This window comes from Miscanthus floridulus, chromosome 2 (assembly GCF_019320115.1).
Source record: "Miscanthus floridulus cultivar M001 chromosome 2, ASM1932011v1, whole genome shotgun sequence".
NCBI lineage: Eukaryota > Viridiplantae > Streptophyta > Magnoliopsida > Poales > Poaceae > Miscanthus > Miscanthus floridulus.
Genome location: NC_089581.1, coordinates 133242144 through 133259277, shown reverse-complemented (window position 1 = coordinate 133259277; position 17134 = coordinate 133242144). Strand labels below are relative to the sequence as shown.

The following is a 17134-nucleotide window of genomic DNA, read 5'->3' as shown; positions in this document are numbered from 1 at the left end:
TAGTAACAAAGGTAGTTTTTTTAAATACGTAGGCTCCATGAACTAATGTTCATAAAGATCATAAGTAATTGTGCATATCATATACTTGCAGGGTACGAGCCGTACGCACCGGCAACGCGACCACACCGATGTTGGCTACACTCCCAATGTCTTGCCAACAAATCCGAAGAGACAAAGACGTCCGAGGGATCCTTACATTCCTGGGTCTTAGTTTGTTAGGTCGAACGAATATTGTCGTCCGAAACTTATCGAAACTTATAGGCTTCGTTGGTTATGTTATGTCGAACTAATGAAAATGTTATGTGGCAGTTTGTCAACTTGCGCACGAACTTCATTTATTTGCTTCATATTCGTTTCAATGCGTCGTAGTAGCACTGCCAGTGAGATTAACTAGCAACTAGTTCGGGAACCGGCAGTCCCGGCATATCTCGCTGCCGGTGGCCGACGTCTTGACCCGATTCTCCCGAGCTTGGTCATCGCCGCCACGAAATCACCGAAGAAGGCACCCTGGTTGGACGCGCAGTAGTCGACCGTGCCGCGCGACCTCATGTCGAACTAGAGCACCTGCTCGGAGCCCACCAGCGAGGCGTCGAGGAAGGCGAAGGTGTTGGGGTCGGAGCTGCAGGTGCCGTTCAGCTACGACGTGAAGCGGGGGTCCATGGTCGCGTCGCTGCCGATCCTTACCGACACAGCCGATCTTCTGTGTGCATCCAGGTCCTGCCGTGCCGTGGGACTTGGCGCGACAGTGCCGCGCCGTAGTCTATGGCGCGACAAACCCTACCCACGTCACCGGTCAGCAGCCCCGGTCGTCGCCACGTCATCCTCCCGCCGCGCCACCCGGCGTTTCGCCGCGCCATGGCAATAGGCGTGGCCAAAAGTGTTAATTTTGAAAAAAAAATAAACAGTATTAGATTTAAAATTAGTTTACAAAATGTATTAAAAATAAAAAAAAATTCCGCTCAGAGCGATCCACGTGTTGCCCGATCCGCACGATACGTGGCTTGCGAGGGAGCGCCACGAAATGCTCCTGGGGCCCGTAGGCTGCCTCTCTTCATCGGAGACCAGACCGATCACCACCGTCCGTCCGCTCCATCGCTCCATCCTCAAACCCGTCAGTCACACACAACACCTACGCTCCGAAGTCCGATCTGCGAACCGAGGCGCCGCCCCGCCGAGCACCTCCCTGCCCCACCACAATGGCCTCCTCCCTCGCCGCGCGCCGCCTCCTCTCCCGCGCCGCCGCGGCGCGCCGTCTCCCCGTCCCCTTCGCCTCCGCCCCCGCCCCCGCCCCCGCCCCCGCGGCGATGGGTTCCCGCCGTTTCTCCGCCGACGCGGGACCGCCTCCGCCGCTCCCGCCGCCGCCGCTGGAGCCCGTCGTCGAGCCGCCCACGTCGGAGGGCGCGGGCACCTCGTCTTCCTCCACCACCGCTGGCGCCGAAGGCGCCCACAGGTCGTCGCCGGGAGCCGCGGCGGGGGCGCGGCGCCAGGGTGGTGCGGGCTACGAGGAGGAGCAGGAGAAGGTCCTCCGCGCGTCGCTGCTCCACGTGGTTGCGATTCGAACCCCACTCCTCCAAATCTACTTCCATTTTTGCGTGTCTTAGTATTTAATTTAGCATATATGAAATAGATTTTTACTCTTCCTGTATGGCTCTGTATGCTGTAGCCGCGCATGGGGTGGAGCGAGTCGGCCATGGTCGCGGGGGCGAGGGACGTTGGCGTTTCCCCTGCCATCGTGGGTGCATTCCCAAGGAAGGAGGCCGCCCTTGTCGAGGTATCACTGCTTCTCAATCGGATGATTTGCGTTGTGAGCTTTTCGATTCTGTGAGGTGGCCAAACTAATCTCCCTAAGAAAAAGAAAAGAATATTTGGCCATGTTACATTCGCAATGCAGATATAAAGATGATGCATGTTTCACTTAAGGTATGGATTCCTCGCGTTGGAAGCTAATACGACCATTCTCATTACTGGCGGTAACGATTATTGTTGTGTGCACTCATCTGATGAATGATCCACCTCAAATATACATGCTCCCACGCTTGTCCTGTGCTCTGTGCTTTCATTTTCTGCACCTTCGTCAAGGATAGTAACAATCCAGGAAAGAGTATCACCCCCACAGTTCCTAGATAAACGTCACTTTGAAACATATGCTTATATGTTTATTTATTTTACAGCATAAATAAAAAGCAATTGTTAATGTGAGCACTTGAGATCGTATTATGTCCTAGACAACATCCATTTTGGAACAGAGGGAGTGCTTTAGTTCACACACACACACAAAAAAAAACTCTGCAGTCCCAGTGCTTGGAATCAGCGACAGAATCCCCTCTGCAGTCCCAGTGCTTGGAATCAGCGACAGATACTCATAAGTCATAACTAATGGCTAATGCAGTACTCCCTCCGTCTCAAAAATAGAGTCACTATGGGAATCGTGCTGGTCAAACTTTCTCAACTTTGACTAGGTTTGTAGAAAATACGTGCAACATTTATATTTCCAAATAAGTTTATTATGAAAGTATATTCAACGATCTACCTAATGATACTAATTATGTACCATAAATATTAATATTTTGTTAAATATATTTGGTCAAAGTTAGTCAGTTTGAGTACCCCGTGCTATAATGCCCTGCCCTGCTTAACTATAGCAAGCAGGAGTACAGGACAATTATGGCCTAGGATGTCTCTGTAGTTCTTCCTAGAAAACTATCTCTGCTTCCATTTGTCAAGGTCCTCTTTGCTGTTACGATCATCATATTGAACAAACATATGTCACTGGAGTGCCCAGATGTTACTACCACATGTGTTGGCTTCAATCATTCCATGTCAGCTACAGTGTGCTCACACTTGCTGTGAGTCATGACAATGCGTTGGTCCTAGCTAGTCATGACAGTGTGCTCCAAAAAAAAGTTTTAGTCATTGTTGTAACCCACCCCTCCTAGTAAGAGGGGTGCTTGTATGGGCCATTTCTTTTCCCTATAATACAAAGATACACAGCTCTCCTGCGTGTTAGAGAAAAAAAAGACATGACAATGCGCTTTCTGCTTTATTTGTTGGCAATGCATTCCACACTGATTTAGGCTACTGTACTATGCTCAAGTTCTGCATAGATGATAAACACCTTGCATCTGTTACTTGTATTTATTTTTTCTTTTATTGAGCTGGGAGGTAAATGAGAAACAAAGAGATGGAAGAAAGCCAAACAGTGAGGAATAAGAAAAAGAAAAGGGAGACTGAAAAGGGGGAAGCTATATTTAGTTGGATGGCAAGATCATGGAGGGATGGGCTAAGTTTACAAGTTCTAATACTTCTAGGGGTGAATTACTGTAAAATAATGTTGTCAGTAACTTCAAGTCATCTTGAATGTGATGGTGATTAATTTGATTCAGTAAAAACTCAAACCTTCTCTGGTCAGTTCTGTCATGATGCATGTTCAGAAAGAAAATCATTGCTTGTGCCTATCTTTAGATGATCCTTTGTTGTTGCCTTGTACAGATGTCATGGTAGGAAATAGTTATAGGCGCAGGAATAGGGGCTAGATGGCAAGGAGAGGCCTAGGAGATCATGTAGGTCAGGAATTAAGCGTAGGAACATGCATGGAGATCATGCAGGCGCCAGATTTAGCAATAAGGAAGAAGTCAATTAGCAAATGAGAGGCTAGGAGAGTTTGTAATCTCTTTATAATCAGTCGTGATCAATGAATGAATCAAGCAATTGCAGCCAACTCTAGTTCTCATCTTATTTCTCTGTATCTCATCTCCTTTCTCTGTTATCCCCTCCCTTGCTGTTATCTCTACCACCGTCATCACGGGCATGAAGCCGGCGGCCGAGCGGCCGTCAACCTCTCACACCTACCCCATTCGGTCACTGCCTAACAGCCGTGACATAACGAGAAAGGAGATGAGATAACAGAGAAAAAGATGAGAAGTAGAGTTGGCTGCAATTGCTTTCAAACTAGTCGACACCATGTGGCTTTGCTTGGGTGGAGGTGTTTGCAAATTGCGCTCTACTACTTTGTTCCTAGATTCATTGCACGATCTATTTGGTGATCGAGGATTAGCATTGTCATCTGGACCATCAACAAGTTTTTTAGATGGTGTAGCAGGCAAACCCTGAACATGAATATTCTACCTTGCCACTAAGTCATCAAGAGATGGCATTGGTTCAGCCAAAAGACCAAGGCATTTTATTTCTGAAGCAACACATGGCCTGACAACAATCAGTGAGTTATATAATGAACCTTTCTCCCATACCATGCTTTCCAAAAGCTGTTCTTCTAAGAAATTTAGGTTCCTTTTCAGTTCTCTTGGGAGGGTCTCTTCATGTCTCACAAAGTTTTCAATAATTTTGCTCAAATCAAATGCGGTTAGACCAGTACTCTCAAGAACAACTAGAAACATCATGATGCCTGTCTTATGTGTCGCCAATATTAGCCCCGCTGAGCATGCCAGTCTGAAATCTCTTGATGACCGAGGTAAGCTCGCTGATGCCGGAGGTGATCGTGTTGAAGCCTTCTTGGGCTTCCTTCCGCTGAGCCGCTAGGCTTGATCTTATTGGTGTTGGCGGAATCCATGGCAGGATCGGAGGCTCTAGATACCAAGTTGTACTATAGTGTATTAGAGGCAATCTGCGGAGCTGAATTACAAAACAGCAATGTAAATAATCTTACTCCATTGTTGTCAAATGTCAAACATTGGTGAAAATGCTCATTTGACACCAATGGAGTAAGATTATTTACATTGCTGTTTTGTAAATTCAGCTCCGCAGATTGCCACTAATACCCTGTAGTACAACTTGGTATCTAGAGCCTCCGATCCTGCCATGGGTTCCGCCAACACCGACAAGATCAAGCAGCTCCTAGCGGCTGAGCATTTTCACCGATGTTTGACATTTGACAGCAATGGAGTAAGATTATTTACATTGCTGTTTTGTAATTCAGCCCTACAGATTGCCTCTAATACACTAGAGTACAACTTGGTATCTAGAGCCTCCGATCCTGCCATGGGTTCCGCCAACACCGATGAGATCAAGCAGCTCATCAGGAAGACACCCTGCTTTCCTGAGCCGCTAGGAGCTGCTTGATCTTGTCGGTGCTGGCGGAACCCATGGCGGAATCGGAGGCTCTAGATACCAAGTTGTACTACAGGGTATTAGTGGCAATCTGCGGAGCTGAATTTACAAAACAGCAATGTAAATAATCTTACTCCATTGCTATCAAATGTCAAACATCGGTGAAAATGCTCATTTGACACCAATGGAGTAAGATTATTTACATTGCTGTTTTGTAATTCAGCTCTCCAATTTGCCTCTAATACACTATAGTACAACTTGGTATCTAGAGCCTCCGATCCTGCCATGGGTTCCACCAACACCGACAAGATCAAACAGCTTCTAGCTGCTCAGCGCAAGGAAGCCTAAGAGGGCTTCAAAACGGTCACCTCCGGCAATAGCGAGGTTACCTTGGTCATCAAGGGATTTTAGACTAGCATGTTCAGCGGAGCTAATATTGACGACACATAAGACAAGCATCATGATGTTTCTAGCTGTTCTTGAGAGTACTGGTCTAACCGCATTTGATTTTAGCAAAATAATTAAGAACTTTGTGAGACATGAAGAGACCCTCCCAAGAGAATTGAAAAGGCACATAAATTCCAAGAACAGTTTTTGGAAAGCATGGTATAGGAGAAAGGTTCATCATTATATAACTCACCGATTATTGTCAGGCCATGTGTTGCTTCAGAAATAAAATGCCTTGGTCTTTTGGCTGAACCAATGACATCTCTTAATGACTTAGTGGCTAGGCAGAATATTCATGTTCAGGGTTTGCATGCTGCACCATCAAAAAAACTTGCTGCTGGTCCAGATGACAATGCTGTTCTTCGATCACCAAATTGATCGTGCAATGAATCTAGGAACACAGTAGTAGAGCGCAATTTGCAAACACCTCCACCCAAGCAAAGCCACATGGTGTCGACTAGTTTGAAAGCAATTGCAACCAACTCTAGTTCTCATCTTTTTCTCTGTTATGTCACGGCTGTTAGGCAGTGACCGGATGGGGTAGGTGTGATAGGTTGCTGGCCATCGGCTTCCTGCCTGTGGTGACGGTGGTAGAGATAACAACAAGGGAGGGGATAACAGAGAAAGGAGATGAGATACAGAGAAATAAGATGAGAATTAGAGTTGGCTGTAATTGCTTGATTCATTCATTGATCACGACTGATTATAAAGAGATTACAAACTCTCCTAGCCTCTCATTTGCTAATTGACTTCTTATTGCTAAATCAGGCGTCTGCACCTTCAACGATCCCATCCACCGCATCATTAGGTGTCGCCTCAACACACACGGTCCAGCCTGCGCTCACGGAAGGTATGGTTGTGCCTACAAGCTATGTCGACGCCCCACCAGATCACAAGTTTTCCATTATCTCAACAAGTGGCGGACGTTCACCAAAATTCTCTAGGCTTGATGAGTTGGATGTGGCACCGCCAACAACACGAGCCATCTCATCTGTTCTGTCATCTGTTTTGGTGTTGCTGGACAGGCCCAGCGTACTGGTTGAGTGCTACATCCTAAAGCTAGCTGTTGGGCTCTTCCCATGGGATCCCGGAGGACATAGTTGTCGTTCAAATTTATTTCATATTTTAGTGTTTTTTTTCAATAACAAAGGTAAGCCGAGATGTAAAAGGCTTAACCCATGGTCGCATTAAGTAGGTCTGTGGCAGCTCGAGGACGAGCTGCTCCGAAAGGGGGGAAGAGGTGTCATGTGGGGGCGGCAGTATAGCTGCCGGCCTAGAGCACGAGATGCCTCCAATGGAGCTCCTAAGGGTGTGCAAGAGCCCAAGGAGGCACATGCGGCTGTAATCAATAGTGTTTAAGAGTTGGTAAGTTAAGGTAGGGCTAGAATCAAGGAGCCAGCCTCAAGGGCGTGCAAGAGCCCAAGGAGGCACAGGCGGCTGTAATCAATAGTGTTTAAGAGTTGGTTGAGAGATTAGAAGTTAAGGCAGGGCTAGAATCAAGGAGCCAGCCTCCTATATGTATCTGGTACTCGGTTGAGATGAATCAAGCAATGAACAACAAATAATCCAGTTACCCCCAAATATTCTAGTCTCCCTCCATGCCGACTTTGCCCGGCCTTCCTCTTGGCAATGGTTACCCTCCCTATCCCCGATATGAACTAAGGTTCATAGCAGTACTTATGATTTTCTCTGTTTAAATGTGCCCATATTGATTATAATCATGTATTTTTATGTAGTTTTTCATGGATGACTGCCTCCAACAACTGATGGATCGAATTGATGCTGGAGAAGGAGAGCAGTTGAAGAACTTGATACTGAGTGAGAGACTCTCAAAACTTGTTCGGATGAGGCTGGAAATGCAGGCACCTTATATATCTAAGTGGCCTCAAGCACTGAGTATCCAGGTGTGCCATAGTCTTCTTTGTTTGGGACTTGGAGTTTAGTTCAGTTGCATGGTTCTAATAGCAGGTATATCCTGTTTGCCAGTCTCAACCAGCAAACGTCTCAACAAGCTTGAAGCAGCGAGCTGTCCTGGTCGATGAGATATGGCATGCTGCTGGAGATTCTGGATCAGATATTGATTGGTATGTCAAACGTACAGTGCTTGGTGGTATCTACTCAACCTCAGAGGTGTATATGTTGACAGACAATTCTCCAGGTTTGCACTTCTCAATAGCCCTATGTTGGTTTCCAATTCTTGTTTCATTTTAAAATTGACTTCAGTAATTTTACCTCTGCAACAACTTGACTGCAAGGATTGAAATGGAAGTGTTTCTGGTAAACTAGTTGAACTGAAAGTGGTTCAGAACGCAGATGGGGGTGCACCGGACGCTGCCGACTTTTCCACTGTTTCTTTGTTGCTTTTGCCGCCTCACTTTTTTCACTGTTCCTTTGTTGTTTTTGTTATTATACAACTAAAGCACGGAAGAAAAGCAGTCCTAAACTGAAATACAGATCTTTTGCTAGTTCAGTCTTGAAAAAGCACAAGATGCAATTAATAATATGGTTTCTTGTCTTGTTTGGTGTTTGTTTGACCACATCCTACTACAGTAAAAAAAATCAATTCAAAGTATTATGAGATTCTAGACTGTCAAGATGTACTGCTGTTTATATGATTGTATACTAGCGTTTACATGTTAATGTATCGTTCCCACTTCTGGCACTTGGCAGAGTTCCGCGATACTTGGACGTTTGTGAACCGCAGAATAAAGGATGCTCTTGATCTTCAGAAAACATTCCAAGAGGTAAGCATATTGTGAGCTCAAATTGCATCATCACATTCATGAGCCGTTTCACCTTGTTACGTGTCCTCAGTCTTTGTACCAAGTACAGTATTTAACCTGTTTAACTGAAACCATTTTTCCTCAGGCCGCATACCTGGCTGAAGCCGTGGGAGCAGGCATGGGCGGCACCCTGCAGGGTGTTCTCAACAGGGTCTTCCAGAAACGTAGTGGATGAACTTTTTCTTTCCCAAACACGTAGTGGATGAACTAAGTCAGTCTTTTTGCAAGCTGCATAGGATAAAGCACATTTTCCCGTTCACCAACTGATGTATGTTTATAATAAAGCAAACGGTGATGTGGTTGAGATGCATCACGATAGGGTAGAAAGTGAAGATGTGTTTGGTGGTGATGTTGAGCTGCATGGTTTTTCAAATGGGTGCTGTCAGATCGCGCAGTCGCATGTGCTGGCTCTGACGCTGGTGAGCGACATCAACGCCAAGCACTCCGGCGAGAGCCAGCAGCTCTCCTGCGTGTTTCGTGTGTGCGGGTGTGGGTGTGTGATCTGTACAGGGGCTCTAACCCTCCTTTCTCTTTCTCTTAATATAATGATACACAGCTCTTTTGATTGTTCAAGAAAATGGCCATTGGGAGTTGTCGGAAGCCGCGCAGGTGAAGGCACTGTTAGACGCAGGCGGTCTTCGGCGGGGAGCTCCACATCCTGGTGCCATTGGCGCCGGTGTTTGACGACAACTGCCTGCCGCTGGCAGAGACTAGCTAGCGAGCGAGGTACGACGCTCGACGCCATGTTCGTCACAAGAGGGATGCACTGTGAATTTCGATGATTATTTCTTGCTTGCTGTTTCAATTTCTTTAGTTTCTTGGATTGGTGGCGGCTGCTGCAGTGCTGCTAGCTCGCGCCTGGTCGGTCGTGGACTTCAGGGTGCGTTTGGTTTCCAGAGCCAACTCGCCTGGCCTCACCTTGCCCTGCCTGCTAACAATGAGAAGCTTGCCCAAGCTGGCGAGCCGTTTTGCCTCTCCCACAAAACCAAGGGAAGAGCTAGCACAAACCACCTCTCCCATAAAAGCAAGGGAAGTCTGGCTAGCACAAACACTGAGACAGGCATGCAAGAAAACCAAACGATTGACTCGTTTAGAAATCTCGCTCTGCAGGGCAGCAGAGTGCCGGCCCAATAAACCATACGCGCCGTCACTAGCTGGTGCGTGCGGGTGGAGAAAAGAGCGATCCAATCTGAAATGAGTACTAGAAAAGGATGGGCGCTTCGCGGCGCCCTACCAATAGTATAAATTGTTAAGCAATAGTATAAAGACTATATAATTAAGAATAGATACCGACGACACAGATTGCGTTGATAACACAAATTGCACTGTCATTATGGACCATATAACTATGTCCACAGATTACATGTACAATATTTTTTGTCAATACTTCAGACTGTTGGTCCAAATTTCTATCCTTTGCACTAAACAGTTCATGACACTAATATGAAAAGAAGTAGCACACAGTTTGCATCATGCAGTCAATGTTCACACAAATATGAATATCTAGTCAAGTACGACAGTAGTAGATTAGTAGCAAGTTCCTTCAACAGGTAAACACTTCAAGCAGTAGACACTTAGTGGCAGGTGCAAAGAGGTGGTCACACAAACAAACAGTATCCTAGCAGCTCATGTCAGAGGGAGCACTGCTGTGATGAAGTGGGACTGTAGACGCCTGCAATACAATAAACAATTAGCTGATCAGAACAGTACAAAAAATATCAGGAGCTTTCAAAATTAATGGCCAATTGCATTAGTTGGTAGATAAGGTTCTCACGAAGAAAAAATCGGTGTGTATGCTCGATGTAACAATTAAAGTCCTTCATTTACAACACTATCATTTTAGCTTTAAGAACATTAGCTATGTAGTTTATTTGTGCTTGTCTGTGGAGAGGTCTGCATATTATATAAAAAATGCTATAGAAAGTTGGACTTGGACAGGTGGTTGCATAAATGTGAAGCTTTATCTTATTCTTACATGAAACATCAAAATGTTGTGTAGGTATAGAACCCAGAAGGACCTTTTCTTTCTAAAATTACGTAGAAATAAAGCAACACAGAATGGCATCGTTACATCACAAGGTAAACATTAGCCTAGTCCATGGCAACCCAACATCACGCTTTGACCTATAGGGATGTTATTACTAAAACATTTTAAACAAAAGCCATATCCCTACCACACGAGTAGGGATATTATTAATATATTATACAAAGCAATATCCTGCACCGAAAGCATAGCAAACAAATAAGAAAGTAGCATCACACACTCATCTTAATACAGTATTTACCAGTCTACAGGTGGGAAGGGCAGGCAATGTCAGGTAACACTCCAAATACCAATGGACAATAGAAAAGGAACTAAATAATCAGTTGCCCGGATGTATGAGCTGAGAAATAATATCATACATGAAGTAAGCAAATTTATTATCTATTCAATTCATTTGCATCATGTATGTTCATGCATGCCAATGAGATGGTGAAAATGTAGCTAAAACTGACAGGTAATGCATGCAGCCTATGCTAATTACAGATCTCTTTATAGGTTTCAATCGCAAAAGATGAACATCAATTTATTAGCAGGAGTCAATCTCGTACGTGCTGCCAAAAACTTTGAGCTACATGGCTGCAGATGCGGTGAAGGCATGTCGCCACTAAGTACCTAGATGTCAGATTGAATCTATGAGCTCATAGATTAGAGTGAATTATTACTCAAGTTAATTAGAACGGAATTTCTTAACCAAAAAGCAGAAAGAAACTGTATATATCGCAAAACAAACCTAAATTTGAATTTTTTTTGGCAAATAGAATCCTCCATACGTTTGAGGCATTTTATCCAACATATTCCGTGTGTGATCAGAGTGTCGTTCCAGCCTTGGGGCTTCAACTGCAGTTGCAAAATAAGAAAATGGTAAGCAACGGAGGAAACCGACAGATCATAGACTGCTGAATTTTTTCTCCCACACAAGAATCGAGGGCAAGCAGAGGGAAGCTGGGCATGACTTGGGGTCAAAGCTGATGCCAGACACATCTCCTGCAGGCTGCAGCTCCGGTGTGAGGACGATCTGACAACCTAGGCGTGTGAGAGGATGCCTCACCATGTCGCAAACTATCTCGACGCCGATCAAGTGCTCGGTGTTGCAGGCCGCCTTGCTGGTAGCTGCGTTCTAGTAGTCCACATTGCCGTGGTTGAAGGCCTCAAGGCGGTGCACCAGAGAGATCCGCCTGAGGGCAGTAGCAGCAGAATTTGGAAGAGGCTCGAGGAGCCTGCGGCCAGCTCCGAGCTCTGTTGCACGGTCGCGGCTGGGTTGGACTCCGGCTAAGCCCCTCTACCGTCCTTCCGGTAGCGCGTGGAGAAGTTACCTCCATGGATTGGATGCACCGAACTCCAACATGGATCCACCGCTGCCGCTGAGGGGATGTGGAGATGCAGCTGGATCCGTCGCGGGCTTGGCGCGTGACGGCCACAGATCCGGCATGTGCAGTGGTCCCCCAAGCGACCGGTGGAGGGAAGGGCGCCATCGTCGAGGGGGATGGGGTGCGCCGCCGCATGGCCACCCCGAAAGAGGGGGGCGTTGCCACTACTGGTGGGGTCGAGGTGGGGAGGTACCTGGTGCCGCTGCCAAGGAGTGGGGGGGTTCAACGCCGCCACCGCCGTCGGTGGCGCTGGGCTTCTTTCGCGGACCACGGACAGGAGTAGAGGAGGCATTGGGAGGTAGGAAATGAGAGAAAGGAATGAGGGGTCGGGCTGGACCTGGGACGAGGGGGTTCTGCACAAAGTGGCTTGCGGGGGTGTTTTTTGAAAACAAAGATAAGAATCTCGAATTTTTGCTTCTTTACCTTTAAATAAACTTTACATCAAGGTGTTATACGTGAAATGTTTGAACTCGTGTACTGTAGACCACTGTTAGATGAGAGTGTGGGTTGATTTCAGCAAAAGAAGGGGATGTTTCTGCAAAATAATGGAGGCCACGCGTCCGCGTGCCGTGGCTCCGCGAGGGCGCAGAGCGCTCGCGTGCGCCCAATTTACGGCGGGTTTTAAGGAACCTGATGATGACGTGGTAGTTTTAAAAATAAAGAATGAGAAATTTAAAAAGGTTGTTGCATTACTCTATTTTTTTAAAAGTATTTTATTTTGGAGAATGGCTAAACCATAGATTTTAGAATCTAATTTTTACATAATCTCTTGGAGTTGCTCTGGGGTCAAACCCAATCCTGATGGCATAATTAGTTTCCTTTTGCATGCACGTTAGTTTCCTTTTGCAGGCTTCATTTTGATTAGCTATAATGATTATGGTTGCAAAATTTCCATGTCATTTGCCATTAATATCAATGTAATATAGACTTACAATTATAAACATGTACCTATCACAACTTTAAACGTGCTCTTTGGATGCCTAAGTGGCTAAGGCCGAGTGGCTAAGTGACTGATGAGTGATCGAGTGACAAAGTGAGTGGTCGAGTGCCTGAATGGCTGAGTGACCAAGTAGTCGAGTGACCAATGGCCAAGTGATCGTATCTTATTAACAAAATAATTCAAAACCACATCTTATTAAAATAGAGCCTGGACTCATAAACCCATACTTCATCCTCAGCGTCGACTTCCTGCGGACCTTGGGCCCCATTCTCTGGGACTTCGAGGCCATGACGTTGGCCTTTTGGCGCGAGGGTCGCCGTGTCCTCTGGAAGGGCGTGGGCAGCTCTGACTCGGCCGTGCCCCAGCAGCATGTGGCGGCGACCTCCGTCGACTCTCAGCAGCCCTTGCTGGACCGCCTACTGCAGCAGCACGGCGCCATCTTCGAGGAGCCGCAGGGCCTTCCACCGGCCCGTCCGTACGACCACCGCATCCACCTCCTGCCAGACACCGCTCCCGTCATCGTGCGCCCGTACCGCTACCCCTAGCTGTAGAAGGACGAGCTGGAACGGCAGTGCGAGGACATGCTCACCCAGGGCATCATCCGGCCTAGCACTTCGTCGTTCTCGGCGCCCATGCTCCTTGTCTGGAAAGCGGACAAGTCTTGGTGCTTCTGCATCGACTACCACGCCCTCAACGCCAAGACGTCCAAGGATAAGTTCCCCATACCGATCGTGGATGAGCTTCTCGACGAGTTCCATGGGGCTCGCTTCTTCACCAAGCTCGACCTGCGTTTGGGCTACCACCAGGTGCGGATGCACCCCGACGACATCGCCAAGACCGCCTTCCGCACACACCATGGCCACTACGAGTTCCTGGTGATGCCTTTCGGCCTCTCCAACGCCCCGGCGACATTCCAGGCGTTGATGAACGACGTCCTTCGCCCCTACTTGCGAAGGTTTGTGCTGGTCTTTTTCGACGATATTCTCATCTACAGCTCTTCGTGGGCGGAGCATCTGCAGCACATTGCCATTGTCCTCAATGAGCTTCGGACGCACCGTCTTCACCTTAAGCGCTCAAAGTGCTCATTCGGGGCGACGTCCATGGCCTACCTGGGCCACGTCATCTTTGCGGATGGCGTCGCCATGGACGCCGACAAGGTGGCGGCGGTCGCTGCGTGGCCCCCGCCACGCTCCGCTCAAGGCCTCCGGGGCTTCTTGGGCCTGGCGGGCTACTACCAGAAATTCATCCAGGAGTTCGGCCTCATCGCGGCGCCCCTGACGTGTCTCTTGCGACGAGACGCGTTCACCTGGGACATGGAGGCAGAGGAGGCCTTCTCGGCGCTTAAGCGTGCCCTCACCACCGGGCCCGTCCTCCAGATGCTCGACTTCGACAAGCTATTCATGGTGGACTGCGACGCGTCCGGCGTGGGGTTTGGCGTCGTTCTCCACCAGGGTGTTGGACCTCTCGTGTTCTTCAGCAGGCGGTTCGCCGCGCGCCATCTCAAGCTCACGGCTTACGAGCGGGAGCTCATCGGGTTGGTGCAAGTTGTGCGCCACTGGCGCTCGTACTTGTGGGGGCGCCACTTCCTTATTCGCACTGACCATTACAGCTTGAAGTTCCTCCTGGACCAGCGCTTGTCTACCATTCCGCAGCACCAGTGGATCAGCAAGCTGTTCGGCTTCGACTTCACCGTCGAATACCGCCCCGGGCGCCTCAACACCATGGCGGACGCCCTGTCCCGCCGCGACACCGAGCACGGGGCCGAGGACAGCAGCGTGGGCGCTGCCAGGTGCGCCCGCTCAGGCCCCTCCTTCGCTTTCATCGACGACATCCACCACGCCACGGCGACAGCGGCAGACGCGCAGCTACTCCTTCGGCGCCTTGAGGTGGGCGACCTGTAGGGGCCGTGGTGCCTTGACAACGGGCTGCTCCTACATGGTAGTCGCCTCTTCGTCCCCGACCATGGTGACCTGGGCCATCAGGCGCTCCTTTTGGCGCACTCGGTCGGGCACGAGGGCGTTCAGAAGACCCTCCATTGCCTACGCTCCGACTTCTACATCCCCGGCGATCGCGCGCTGGTGTAGGACTAGGTGCGGTCCTGCAGTACTTGTCAGTGGAGGGTTTCCCTCCTCCATCGTTCGGCTCCACGGGTTTTCCTCCTCCATCGTCAGCGACCGGGATCCGATGTTCACCGGCCACGTCTGGCGCGACCTCTTCCAGATGGCCGGTGTCAAGCTGCGTATGAGCGCGGCTTTCCACCCACAGACTGACGGCCAGTTCGAGGTGGTGAACAAGGTGATTGCCATGTACTTGCGGTGTGTTACAGGTGACCCCCGTGTGCGTGGGTGGACTGGCTCGCTGTAACACCCCGGTGTTACAATCCTATTTAGCGTCGCGATTTAGGCCTAAGTAAAAATTTACGAAATGAGTTGCTCGGATTTCTTTTAATTTTTACGTACTCGACACGACGAGTGAATCCTGTGTGACTTAGTTCCGGGGAGTAAATAAATGCTCAAGTTAAATTACATAGTGCGTAGAAATATTACGAATGTCCGATAATGATTTTAGCAAGTAAATAACGAAGGACCCGTTGAGCATCCACTACCTCTGTTGTCTCATCAAACTAATGGCTTTGTCTTGATGCCGCTGTTTTCGTCGCGTTGCCAGCCGCTGTTGCGTTTGACCTCGCGCAGGCGCACCTTGTGGCGCTGTCCGTGCTAGGTGACATGCCGACCACGCGGTACCACATGCACCCTGCCCTTGCCCTGCTCACCTTGTCAGGCGCCTTGGCCTACTCCCACGTCCGTCCTTTGGCATGTGACGTTTCCAACTTTTTACGGCACCAGCAGCCGAGCCAGCGCAGCTGCCCGCTCTTCTTTTGCTTCGACTACGTCTTGTACCGGCGCCATTCTCTTTTTCCTCCTTGCGAGCGCGCCGTGCCGGTCATGGCCGCGCACCGTCCCCGTGCTAAAGCCGCGACCCCAGTCCTATTTTTTTCCCAGCTTGCCTTCGCTGCTGGCTTCGGCGTTATGGCGTAAGCCATGTCGCTGTCCGGCCACCATACTCGCCTGGCTACTGCCCCTCGGTACACGCCAGAAATTGGCCATGATGCTACTCCCTGCTCGTCCACCATTGTTCTCCTTTCTCCTTGCGTGTGCGTCGAGTTGCGTGGTCCCGCGCCCCCCTTCCGCGCCTTGATGCGCCTTCCCCGCGCCCTAGAGCGCTACCGTGCTCTTCTCGCTCGCCGACGCCCCTCCTCTCCTTCTCCGCGTTGCTCGTCCCACGCCGTTGTGGCCAGGCGGCCAGCCGCCTCTCCTCCCAGCGTCCGCGCCATGCCGTCATCCGCGTGGCCCGCCTACTGCTCTGACCGTTGGCCATTAATTTGGCGTTTCCCCTCGTTGTCTGTCAGTTCGCCACCGTGCTCTGTGATTTGGGGGTAAGGCTCAAAGCAACGGTAGCAGTTCGATTGAGTGCGATTTCTAACTCGCCTTAACCTCGTTTAGTTGATGCTCGTCTTGGTTTGGTTAGAATCTTCCCTGACGACGAGCTGACATGGCCGCGCCACGCTCAGAGCGCTGCCGTCCTTCATCGTGCACGTGGACATCCTAGCACGGGCAGTTTCTGCTCCAGCCGATACCGTAGCCATGTTCGGGGTAAGGCCCTACTGCTCTCACATCGTTTTGTTTCTGTCTCCGAGGACGTAGGACGCCAGAACGGTCGTGCCGCCCTAGCGTGTAGTCCGCCGGTGTGGTCAGAGCTTTAGAAGTCACCGTTCGGTGCCTATTCGGCACCTAGGGTCTCGTCTTGGCTCCGCGGTGCTCTTAGGTCTGCTTCTTTAGTTGGCACCTCGCTTTGCTGTCCGGCGCAGCGGGGTAGTGCCAGCCGAAGCCGTTCCGTCGCGCCTGGTGTCGTTGGGGGACTGGTGTGCTCAAATTAGGAGGAAGTCAGGGGGCTAGGTGAAATTGTTAGAGAAAGAGAGAAATAGTGGAATGGACTATAGGTTGATTTCGTTGAAATCTAGGGTTGTTTCTGCAAAACGATGGCACGTGCGGGCCTCCTAGCCACGTGGGCTAGTTTGCTGGGCTGCGGCCTGCCTGGCGTTGGGCTGCCTTGCCTTTGCTGCTGGCTGCCTAGGCCTCTGGCCGGCATGCGCCCCGCCTAGGCCATGGCCGGCTGATTGGGCCGCTGCCCCGCTGGCCGGTCACGGGCCGCACTGTTGGGCCACCGGTTGCGCTGGGCCGGTTGGTGCTGCCGCCTAGGCTGCTTGCTCGCTGGGCCAAGCCGAGCTGGGCCGTTTAATGACTGACGGCCTTCTTTAGTTGTAGAGTATTTGATAATTTAGCTTATAAAGTAAGATTGTAAAATTCATAGAAAATCATAGAAAAATCATAAAAATGTCAAACGAGTTTTGTTAGTCTCTTAAAATCATGCTCTACCTGTTAGTATATTTGTTCACATAGTTTGGTAACATTTTTGGGAGCTATATAAT

General features: G+C 49.3%; 1 protein-coding gene and 1 long non-coding RNA gene across 4 annotated transcripts; one reads left to right on the top strand and one right to left on the bottom strand.

The window, feature by feature from the left end:
- The first annotated feature begins 1097 nt into the window (after positions 1 to 1097).
- On the top strand, positions 1098 to 8877 carry LOC136530402 (uncharacterized). Of its 2 annotated transcripts, XM_066523155.1 has the most exons (7): positions 1098 to 1547; positions 1664 to 1771; positions 7248 to 7415; positions 7498 to 7669; positions 8182 to 8255; positions 8380 to 8472; positions 8504 to 8877. In XM_066523155.1, exons 1-6 carry the CDS (start codon positions 1197 to 1199, stop codon positions 8467 to 8469), a joined length of 963 nt encoding a protein of 320 aa, XP_066379252.1. In that variant the 5' UTR covers positions 1098 to 1196; the 3' UTR covers positions 8470 to 8472; positions 8504 to 8877. The 2 variants fall into 2 exon arrangements, with proteins under 2 accessions (XP_066379252.1, XP_066379245.1); XM_066523148.1 differs by having other exon boundaries at positions 8380 to 8874.
- Positions 8878 to 9596: 719 nt separating this feature from the next.
- Positions 9597 to 12017, bottom strand: LOC136539732 (uncharacterized). 2 transcript variants are annotated; one of them, XR_010779753.1, is made up of 3 exons: positions 11387 to 12017; positions 11069 to 11175; positions 9597 to 9966 (listed from the first exon to the last, which is right to left on the bottom strand). It is a non-coding gene; the product is annotated as an uncharacterized lncRNA (long non-coding RNA). The 2 variants fall into 2 exon arrangements; XR_010779752.1 differs by having other exon boundaries at positions 11069 to 12017.
- Between the last annotated feature and the right edge of the window lie 5117 nt (positions 12018 to 17134).